Source organism: Lacerta agilis, chromosome 16 (genome assembly GCF_009819535.1).
Source record: "Lacerta agilis isolate rLacAgi1 chromosome 16, rLacAgi1.pri, whole genome shotgun sequence".
Lineage (NCBI taxonomy): Eukaryota > Metazoa > Chordata > Lepidosauria > Squamata > Lacertidae > Lacerta > Lacerta agilis.
This window is the reverse complement of record NC_046327.1, coordinates 38,702,265-38,713,327: the sequence shown is the minus strand read 5'-3', so window position 1 is coordinate 38,713,327 and position 11,063 is coordinate 38,702,265. Positions and strand designations below refer to the sequence as shown.

The 11,063-nt window shown below is 45.8% G+C and overlaps 2 protein-coding genes across 2 annotated transcripts; both read left to right on the top strand.

Annotated features, from left to right (window-relative positions):
- Positions 1 to 319: 319 nt before the first annotated feature.
- On the top strand, positions 320 to 1,261 carry LOC117060737 (olfactory receptor 1361-like). The gene has a single exon (XM_033173250.1). It carries the CDS (start codon positions 320 to 322, stop codon positions 1,253 to 1,255), a length of 936 nt encoding a protein of 311 aa, XP_033029141.1. The 3' UTR covers positions 1,256 to 1,261.
- Positions 1,262 to 8,085: 6,824 nt separating this feature from the next.
- LOC117061207 (olfactory receptor 5C1-like) lies at positions 8,086 to 9,021 on the top strand. Its single transcript, XM_033173895.1, has one exon. The coding sequence runs from the start codon at positions 8,086 to 8,088 to the stop codon at positions 9,019 to 9,021; it is 936 nt and encodes a 311-aa protein (XP_033029786.1).
- Positions 9,022 to 11,063: the final 2,042 nt, after the last annotated feature.

The window sequence follows — 11,063 nt, the reverse complement described above, 5'->3', positions numbered from 1 at the left end:
TTTCTTTGTGGTTATGGGGGGTTGGGTTGTTTTTCAAAGGGAGATTGAAAAATAGCAGGGATGGGAAAGATTTCATGATTCAAAACATGTTGTATCTCCTGTTTCTCTTGCAGAATAATGGTACTCACAATATTTTTTTTATCACTGATAGGTTTTTCTGCAATGACTGTGTATCTCCAGCATTCTTTGCCTTGTGCTCATTGTCTTACACCCTCTCTTCTGCTTCCCTACATAGGACCATAGAATTGCAGAGTAGGAAACGACCCCAAGAGTCATCTAGTCCAACCCTCTGCAATGCAGGATAGAGTCTTCTAACAGGATGGAGACAGACAACAGGACCACTGTCTCTGAATTCATCCTCCTTGGCATCACAAGCCAGCAAGACTGGAACATGTTGTTCTTCACTACCTTCCTGATTATATATATCATAACAGTGCTGGGAAATCTGACTATTGTACTGGCCATAAGGTTGGATAGCCACCTCCTCCATACTCCCATGTACTTCTTCCTCAGCAACCTCTCCTTTGTGGACATTTGCTTCACAACAGCCACCATGCCCAAGATGTTGGCCGATACAGTCTCAGGAGTTAGGAAGATCTCATATGGTGGGTGCCTGGCACAGATGTACTTCTTCATTGCTTTTGGCATCAGTGACAGCTTTCTCTTGGCATCCATGGCACTGGACCGCTATGTAGCCATCTGTCGGCCTCTGCATTATGCTACAGTGATGAGTACCAGGACCTGCCTACTAATGGTGGCTGCCTCCTGGCTGGCCTCTCACCTCCATGCTCTCCTGCACACCCTTCTAACATCCCGCCTCTCTTTCTGTGCCTCCAATCAAGTGCCTCACTTCTTTTGTGATGTCTTCCCACTGCTGAAGATCTCTTGCTCCAACACGTATCTGAACACTCTGGTAGTGCACACAGAAGGAGCTCTGATTGTTAATGGAGCTCTAGCATTCATTGTCCTGTCATATACACGCATCCTGATGGCTGTGTTGAGGGTTCCATCTAAGGAGGGAAAGTGGAAGGCTTTCTCCACCTGTGGGTCCCACCTGGCTGTGGTGACCCTGTTTTACGGCACTGTCATCTGGGTCTACTTCCAGCCCTCATCCAGCTTTTCAGCCGAGAAGGATACACTGGCTGCCATCATGTATACAGCGGTTACACCCCTGCTGAACCCCTTCATCTACACTCTGAGAAATGACAAGATGAAGGAAGCCCTGAGGAAGCTTTTTGGAAGCAAAGTCAACTAAACTCCTAAAGGACGTAGGCCTGTATTTTGTGAATGCCTCTGATGAATGGGGATGGTTTCTGCCATTGTGTGGTATCAATGTAGAATCCTGATACTTCCTTATGATCACAGCATTTCACATTGGAAGTGTTGATGAGAATAACCGGTGAAAAGAGAGATAATGGTTTTCATGGTGGATGCAAGGGTTTCTGTGTCACAGAATCAAAGAATTGTAGAGTTGGAAGGTACCCCCAAGGGTCATCTAGTCTGACCCCCTTCAATGCAGGAATCTCAACTAAATTCTCCATGTCAGGTGGCTATCCAACCTCTGCTTAAAAACCTCCAAGGAAGGAGAGTCCACCATCTCCCAAGGGAGACAATTCCACTGTCAAACAGCTCTTACTGTCAGAAAGTTCTTCCTGATGTTTAGTTGGAATCTCCTTTCTTGTACCTTGAAGCCACTGGTTCATGTCTTACCCTCTGGAGCAGGAGAAAACAAGCTTGTTCCCTCTTCTATGGCACAGCCCTTTGTTGTCTTTTGAATTTTCCATCCCAAGAGATGCCACTTCTTAGGCTGACATACTGAATGGCTGACTATCCAGCCAATCAGTGCATAACTATGGCATATTGATTATAATTGTAAGAATAGTGCAGTGGCACTCCTATCAGGAGGCTGGCCATGTCTCCTACTTTGCAGAGGACAGTCCTCTGTTTGAAGGGGTGTCCTGTCCAAGTCCATTTTAAAGTTACAAAACCATAACAATGGAGAGCTTTGTCTATCCGCACTTAGTAACATCAGGATAGCAGGCTGAAGAGACACACTGGCTATCTGCTCACTGTCTGCCCCCTAATATGCTGGCTGTTTTGCCATAATAACAAACAAACAAACAAACACACACACACACACTGTCTTCCCCACTGTGATGAAATGTATTGCATTTTTATTTGAATTGTAAGAATTATGCAAATTGAATACTGTATGTACCAGCAAATTTTATGCAAATCTAGGCTGTCTTGCGTCTTCATTTTTGGCAATAATTAAGTAACCACCCTACATATAAAACAGCTTTGACTCAACTTTGATTGCATGCACTGAAGCATTGCATACCATCAAAATAGGTTCCACACAAGACTAAACTGCAGTATTATGAAGGGATCTGCTTCCCCAAAGGCAGGATCCTTCAATAAGGTCTAGTCACAAGTACATTTCATTCAGCAAAGGTTTCTAACACCAAATGAAAAGCTCCTATTTGCAAGTCTGCAAGTTTGCAAGCCTGTTCTGTTGTTTCCTGCTGGTGTGCACAAGGAGTGGTGGATAGCCTCCAATTTGCCCCTCAGATAATTCTCTAAATCACCCTCATGCCGGGTTCTCTTTCCATTGAATGGGGCTTGTTTCAATTACTTTCCTCTATTTTTCCCCCCTTTAAATGAGAGGTGGTCAGTGATTAAAGGCCTCCTCCACCTTGCCAGAGTGGAAACTGGCATTGGGCAATTCAGAGAAGCTTAGTCAAGCAGACAATCATAGTTAATTCCTATTATTATTATTATTATTATTATTATTGTTGTTGTTGTTGTTGTTGTATACCCTGCCCATCTGACTGGATCGCCATCTAAATATATATATATATAACTAGATGCATGTCTGAGTGCCATGCCAGGTTTCTGCAAAACTTAGCTTCCTCCTATGGTGGCCAAGCATCCTACTTTACAGAGGACAGTCTTCTATTTTGAAGGGCTGTAAGAAAACAGCCGTCAGTTTGAAGGTGCTCCCTGTTTGCAGCCCTGTTTTCCCTAAGTCTGCTTTAAAGACAAAAACTGAGAAAAGAGCACAGAGGTATTGAAATTGTCCTTCAACAATCAGAACCTGATTGGGAAGGTCAACATTTTTCCCACTTGGGTGAGGTGCATTATACTTCTATTTAAATTATGGTAATCTTTTCTAAATTTGCGTATACAGAATATGCAATTTTTATGCAAATCTGCGTTTGTGTGACCACTCTACTACTTCCTCCAAATGTTTGTCTGGGTACTAAAATACTACTACTAGTAGTAGTAGTAGTACTGTACTCCACTCTGGGTGGCTTCCAACAGAGAATTAAAGAACATGCAAGACATCAGACACTGAAAGCTTCCCAATACAGGCAGCAGCGGAGGAAGCCGCTTGAGCGCCTGGGGCGGCACACCCAGGGGGGCGAGCCATCCATAGGGGCAGGGCACAACACAAGGCCTCCGGAGTCTGCCTGCCTCCTCCCACTCAGCCGTCCTACATCTGGGGGAGAGGCAGTGGGCGGACAGTTTGGGCAGCGCAGAGCCTGTGCACGCCGAAGCCACTGTGTCACTTGCAGGAGAGACGCGTGGCTCGGGCGCACTGCAGGAGGAGAGTGCCGCCCAGCATTTTGTCACCCCCCTCAGTGGTGACACCCAGGGCAGCCCGCACCTACCATACCCCCTTCCTCTGCCCCTGAATACAGGGCTGACTTCAGGTGTCTACAGACGGTCATATAATTGTTTTGTTTTTTTATAATAATTTTTATTAATTTTTCATTAATAAAAATCCAATATAAGTCACATTGATACAATACCAAATCATAATACGATTAAAAGAGCCAATTATTCCATACCAAATTAAACATTTTTGGGTGACTTCCCATGTTCTGATTTTGGGGAGATGCTGTTGTTATTCCTTCTTCCTGCTTCCATTCTTATTTAATCCAAATAATACAGTTCCAATGTTAATCCTTTATTTTAGCAGCCATTGACATAATGACTTTCATTCGTGTTTAACTATTCCATATCTGTTAATTTGCCAGAGGGGTTTATATATTGTAACTTTCTGTGTGGAATACAATGTTTGTCTTTCCTTACCTGTTGCTGGCATCCCCACCCCCCACTCCGAGAACTTAATTCTTAGAATCCCTAGTAGGAATGCTTCCGGGTTTTTATTGAATGTTAATTTTAATTAAAAAAATTATCTCTTCGTATACTGTGTCCCAGAATTTTTTAATTTCTGGGCATGTCCACCACATGTAGAAGAAAGTTCCTTCATGGGATTTGCATCTCCAACATTTATTGTTGTAACTTTTATTTATTTTAGCCAATTTTGAAGGGCTTAAATACCATCTAAATTGCATTTTCATGAAATTTTCTTTAATTAAATAACACACCGTGAATTTTAGATTTCTTTTCCACAACTCCTCCCATTTTTGTAATAGAATTACAGTCGTATAATTGTTTGTCTCCTTGACATCTGGTGGAAGAACATTCCACAGGACAGGGGCCACTTCCAAGAAGGCCCTCTGCCTGGTTCCCTGTACCCTCACTTCCAGCAGTGAGGGAACTGCCAGAAGGCCCTTGGAGCTGGACTTCAGTGTCCCGGCTGGATGAGGGGGCAAAGATGCTCCTTCAGGTATACTGGGCCGAGGTCATTTAGGGCATTAAAGGCCAGTACCAACACTTTGAATTGTGCTCAGAAATGTACCAGGAGCCAGTGTGGAGTGCCAGCTTGGCCCCGTAATCGTGGGTGCCCGGGGCCATGGGTGCCAGGCAGTGTGCATGGCCCTGGCACCAAAATTTGTGGGTGCCCAGCCCCTTCATGGGGAATTTTGTGGGTGCTCAGGCACCCAGGTCACCAGGGAGAGGGCACCTATGGGAACAGAGTTATATGGTCTCAGTGGCCACACCCAGCTATCACATTCTGGATTAGTTGTAGTTTCTGAATCACCTTCAAAGGTAGCCCCACATAGAGCTCATTGCAGTAGTCCAAGTGGGAAATAACTAGACCATGCACCACTCTGGTGAGACAGTCTGCAGGCAGGGAGGGTCTCAGCCTGCGTACCAGATGGAGCTGGTAGACAGCCACCTTGGACACAGAGTTAACCTGCAAGAACTTGCAAACTAGTTTTATTTTATTTTTATTAATCAATCCTGTACCTTTATTTTCTGGTGCCTATTTTAATTAGTGGGAGAATAATCATCAACTGGAAAGGAAAAGGCTTCTGGGCTGGATAATAAGTCCCTCTGAGTGCAGAGACACCAGTACTAGCTAAAGAAACTACAATTGTCCCCAAAGGGGTCTTTTGGGGGGAGTTGTAACAAGGGAAAGGCACATTAGGTCATCTTATCTCTCCCATGGGAAAAAGTTTGAGGCAAATCATTACTTCCAGAGCAGCATAAGAAAACTTTAAAAAAAGCATCCTGGGCCGCATCACACAAGAACTAACAAAGACACACGTTCTCTTTCTGCACAGGTATGATGGGAACTGGGAACTAAATAACGGAATCTAGGCCTGTTCTGATCTTTGGTAAGGGTCTCTTCAGATGTTTTGGGGCTCAAGCTTCCAGAAGACCCAGTCAGAATGGCCAATGGTGAGGGATTATGGGGGCTGTAGTCCAGCAACATCCACCAGGTTGAGGAAGACAGCTCTGGGGGGGGGGCATCTGAAGGGAGTGAAGTGGCATGTAGGATGTGGTTTATTGTAGGAACAGAGATATCAGATCAATCTTTGTAGTGACCAGTTCCTGACTCTAAACTTAACCACATCCAGTTCTACCTTATAAGATTCCAGAGCCTATTAAAAGCACTTCTGAGTCTAAGGTTGGCTTTCCTCCAAGGGTGTGACCCTCCAGATGTTTTTGGACTTGTATCAGGCACTTGGATAGGGAAACTTTTATTATCTATGGCAGCCTTCACCAACCTGGTACTCTCCAGATATTGCTGAGCTCCAACTCCCAGCAGAAGGGTTAATGGTAAGGGATAATAGGGGTTGGAATTCATCAAAATCTGTCAGGCCACAGGTTCTCCACCCTCAGGGACCTCTGCTCAAGTTGCTCCTCTCACCTCCCAACCTTTCCTGCATCCAGTACAAATTCTTTGTCCTTTCCTTCAAAGAGTTTACTCTCATCCTTCTCTTTTGACCTTCAATTACTCCCCCCCACACACATCTTCATTCCTCCAACTCTACTGCCTTGAACCACCCCAAAGCCTCCTGCTGTCTCTCCACTCCTTCTCCCTTGATAGCTCCAGGTACCTCTGAGCTGCCATCTCTGTTTCCTCTTTCAAATACCTCCTCAAAGCACACCTTTCCCATAGAGTGTCAACCTATTGCCTGACATTCTCAACTGGCATGAACCTTAAATACCTATAACAACATCTGGGCATATTCATCCCTTGTTATTCTTTTATCTCCCATTCCTCCCTTCCCTTTTCCCCCCTGCCTTTAGACTGTAAGTTCCTTGGGGAGCTTCTTTAAAAAAAAAAAAAAAAAGTTGTGTGGACGATGGATACCGTGTAGAGCTGAGTAAAGCTGTGGTGATATATTTTAAGGTTTTATATTTTGATTTTGTTCTGTGAACCACCCTGTGAACTCCGGATATTGGGCAGAATATAAAGAAGAAGAAGAAGAAGAAGAAGAAGAAGAAGAAGAAGAAGAAGAAGAAGAAGAAGAAGAAGAAGAAGAAGAAGAAGAAGAAGAAGAAGAAGAAGAAGAAGAAGAAGAAGAAGAAGAAGAAGAAGAAGAAGAAGAAGCATGGCTACCTTAAGTTTAGTAATTTCAATGGGTCTACTCTGAAAAGGACTAGCACTGGATTCAATCCTGTTTGTTTGTGTGTCCATGTCCATGACAATTCCACTCTCCATGCTCTCCACGAAAAGTGTTCCATCACTATCCAGTGGGCATGAGGAGTTCCTGCTTGCCTCTGAATTGCTGTTATCTGTCTGTCCTGAGAAACAGCAGAGTGCACCTCTGGGTTTGAAGTCAAACCACTGTGATAGCAACTCTGAAGTGACCTCCTAGGACGCAAGGTCAGTGTACAGTGCTATTTTTCTGGGGAAAGAGGTGCTGGAACTCACCATGAACACCTCCCTTGTTCTCTTATAATGCCAATGGCATCTACCTGAGAGGTGCTGGAACTGAGTTCCAGCTGGGGGGGGGGAAATCCCTGGCAGTGTGCCTGGAGGTCCTGGGCTGAGCAGACCAGACCCCCTCGGTCTTGCTGGTGTGGTCCAAAGGAAGGCAGAGCAATACATTTGGCACCAGCTTGGCTGCAGGAGTTGTTGGAAAGAGGTGTACAAAGCGCCACGCAACAGTCTCAGGGACTCCACTCCGAATTTGAGTAGGGTTTACTCCTTAGCCTTTCTTTCTCCTGAAGATGTCCTGCAAGGCAGCAATGGTTTAGGATGAGAGTTTTCCTTCTCCTAGATGGGCTACCTTCTTAGGTTGACAAGCAACACCTGTCCCTCACTTCTCTCTACAGCATGTGCAGAAACTGCTTTCTTAACCCACTTTCATTCTCGTCCACTCAATCTGCTGGAGCCTGTCTTCATATGCAGGGGAAGTCCCTAACACACTGAGGGTTTGAGACCTACTGGCTCCCCTGCCCCGGTTTAGCCAGCCAGTCAACACCATTTCTGGGGTGCAGCCACTGTTGCATGCTGAAAGCTTCTAGGAGCCACAGGTGAGAGCTGAGTGCAGGGTAGGGACGAAAGGTGGACAAACTACTCCAGAAGGCGCACCATGTGTCCTCCACCAGAGATACTACCTAACGCCCCATACACTCCCTTCCTCTGAATATTGGAGCTGAAAACAATGGTCATCCCATCTCTTTATCTTTATCTTTCATGGCTGAATGAAGGCTATGGTTCTGAACAGCTCAGTGGTAAATCATGCCCAGGGCTATGAGCTTCTATTTTTTCTTAGTGGAGGAGAGTGGGGCATCCTCCTTGAGGAATGTCTGAGCATGTAGGGTTGAGCAATAAAATAATAATTAATCATTGTTTATTTATCATTAATAAAAGGAGGGCTGGGTCTGTGTGGAGGAAAGGATTCAAAGTCGTTTCTCCCTCCCACAGATCCAATGGCTCATCCAAATGGCACTGTGGTGACAGAGTTTGTCCTCCTGGGCTTCACTTCCCACCGTGACCTTCAGCTCCTTCTCTTCAGCTTCTTCCTGCCCATCTATCTCCTTGGCCTGGCCGGGAACCTGCTTTTGGCCATTCTCATCAGGGCTGAGCAATCCTTGCACTCTCCCATGTACTATTTCCTGAGCCACCTGGCCCTGATGGACCTGTGCTCCTGCTGCACCGTGGCCCCAAAGTTGCTCCTAGGCCTTCTGAAAGGACACGACACCATCCCCCTCCCCGCCTGTGCCCTCCAGATGTTCTTCTTTGCAGCTGCTTCGGATGCTGAGTGTTGCCTCTTGGCTGCTATGGCTTATGATCGTTATGCAGCCATCTGCCGCCCTCTGCACTATGGAGCAGCCATGCCTCAGCGCCTTTGTCGCCTCCTAGTGGCAGTGTCCTGCACAGCTGGTGTGACCTCTGGAGCCATCCACTCCAGCATGGCATTCTGCCTGCCCTTCTGCAATGCTAATACTTTGGACCACTTCTTTTGTGACATCCCTCCAGTGCTGGCTTTGGCCTGTGCAAATACAGACCTTAACCAGCTTCTGCTTTATGTGGTCTGTGGAACCATCCAGAGCAGCACTCTTGCAGCCATCATCACTTCCTATGGCATGATCCTCTGCAGTGTGGGGCGAGCAGGGTCCAGGAGAGCCATATCCACCTGTGGGTCCCATCTTACGGCTGTGGGGGTGCTGTATGGAACTCTTATTTTCATGTACCTACGGCCTGGGGGCACGTATGCCCCACAGACCGACAAGATGGCTTCTGTCTTTTACACGGTGGTAATCCCTACCCTCAATCCTGGCATCTACAGTCTCCGTAATACTGAGGTCAAGCGGGCTGTCAGGAGGAGGCTAGGCAAATGGGGGCACTGGACTTGGTGTTCTTGAGCTGAGGAAGTACGATCCAGGAAAAAGTCCTGCATGTATGTCCGATAATGCGAGCTGTAGTCCAAAAATATTCAGACTACCTCCGATTGATGTCCTTGGATTTCTTCTGCTAAGTTTTCTCTCACTTTTAAATCTCATCTTATTTCCTGTTCAATGTTCATCACTGTCTGTCACCATCATATTCTAGTATCTACATGTAAGACACTTGGGATAATTGGTCCAAGTTTGTCAGAACATCAACATTTTTGTTTTTTAATCAAGAGAGGGGCAGAGATAGATGATGAAAAAAGCGCACGACATCTTACTAGAATCATCCTAAACTGAGAATCATTTTAAACACCAATGTAATCAGGTAACAGAGCAAAGTCATGAAGGGAAAACAGTAACACAAACAATAGAAAGTTTTTAAAATAACAACAACCACATAATGGGCAGGATTCACCTCATGAACACCATCAGCAGAAGCCCTGTGCAAGGACTTCCACTTGTGCAATGGAGCTCTTCTCCTCCCACAACCCCCAAATTGGCTTGGGGGGTCAGGAGAACCCACAAAACAGCACACATGAGGAGAGGAGGCGGATTGTTCCACCTGCCAAGCTGATGCACTTGTTCAGACAGAAAAATCAACACAGTGCAAGGTTGAATTCCACTCATTTATTTGTAGCATTAACTGGCAGGACAGTCCCAAACAAAGATGTGCTATCCCCTGTCTACATTCCCACCATGTTTGTACTCCTGTCCCAGTGATGTCTGCACTGGCTTGGTCATGCCCACAGTATGGAAGTTGGTAGGATCCCGAAGGATGTGCTCTGCGAGGAGCTGTCTTCAGACACCAGGCCTGTTGACAGACCAACTCTGTGCAACAAAGATGTCTGCAAATGTGACATGAAGGCTGGCAACATCAACCCCGTTGTATGGGAATCCCTTGCTGGTGACCGCAGCGCTTGGAGAAGGTTGTATATCCTCAGTAGTGACCAGAAGAAGACCAGTAGTGACCGCTGGGAGGAGCACAGAGAGAAGAAACGCCATGGTGCATCTGTAACAGTGAAACTGGATGGCTTTGTCTGCCACACCTGCAACAAAACATGTCCCTCCTGTATCAGTCTCTATGGCCACAGCAAGCACTATAACTCTCCAACGGCTTGACCTCATATGTAGGGATATGTAGTGGGAATGCCTTAAGGCAGGGAACCAATTGCCCTCTAGAAGGTCTTGGACTTCAGTTCCCATCATCCCCTGGGAGAGGCAGTCCAACAACATTTGGCAGATCAAGGACTCCCCATCCTTGCCTTAAGGTGTCAACATCAAATTCATATCAAGTTTTTGAAATATCAGATCATGAAATTAGAAAAGAAGCAAAGGTCATATTTGACTTACAAAATGACAACATACATTTTTTTAAAAACTTACTGGTCATCACTAATTGTATTCAACATTGGGAAGTAAACACTATGCCACATCTGAAATACTGGGGGTTTTTAAATAAAAAGAATAGGATATTTGCATCTCACTTTACTGCATCTCACATTACTGGCCGAGGGAGCCGGCGTTTGTCCGCAGACAGTTTTTCCGCATCATGTACCCAGCATGGCTAAGCCGCTTCTGGTGAAACCAGAGCAACGCACAGAAACGCCGTTTACCTTCCCACCGGAGTGGTACCTATTTATCTACTTGCACTTTCATGTGCTTTTGAACTGCTAGGTGGGCAGGAGAAAGAGACAGAATCCAATGGCTCCCAGGCTACGGTGGCTGTTTCTTCAGTCTTCTTCCCTTGCTGCTTTTTCATAACTTTGAAAACTGTCATTGCCAGGGGCAGAAAAAACAGAAAGACAATCACAGGGTGTAATAACCAAGGAAAAAAGTATAAAATACTCAGCCGTGACTAATCCCTAAAACGAGGTAAATGTATAATAAAGATATAACCCAAACTTGACTGAACACAACTCCAAAAAATGGGGTGGGGGCAACCAGGGGCAGAGCAAGGGGGCGGGGGGGGGCATTCCGCCCTGGGTAGCGCCCTGGGGGGGGTTGACACTCGGGGT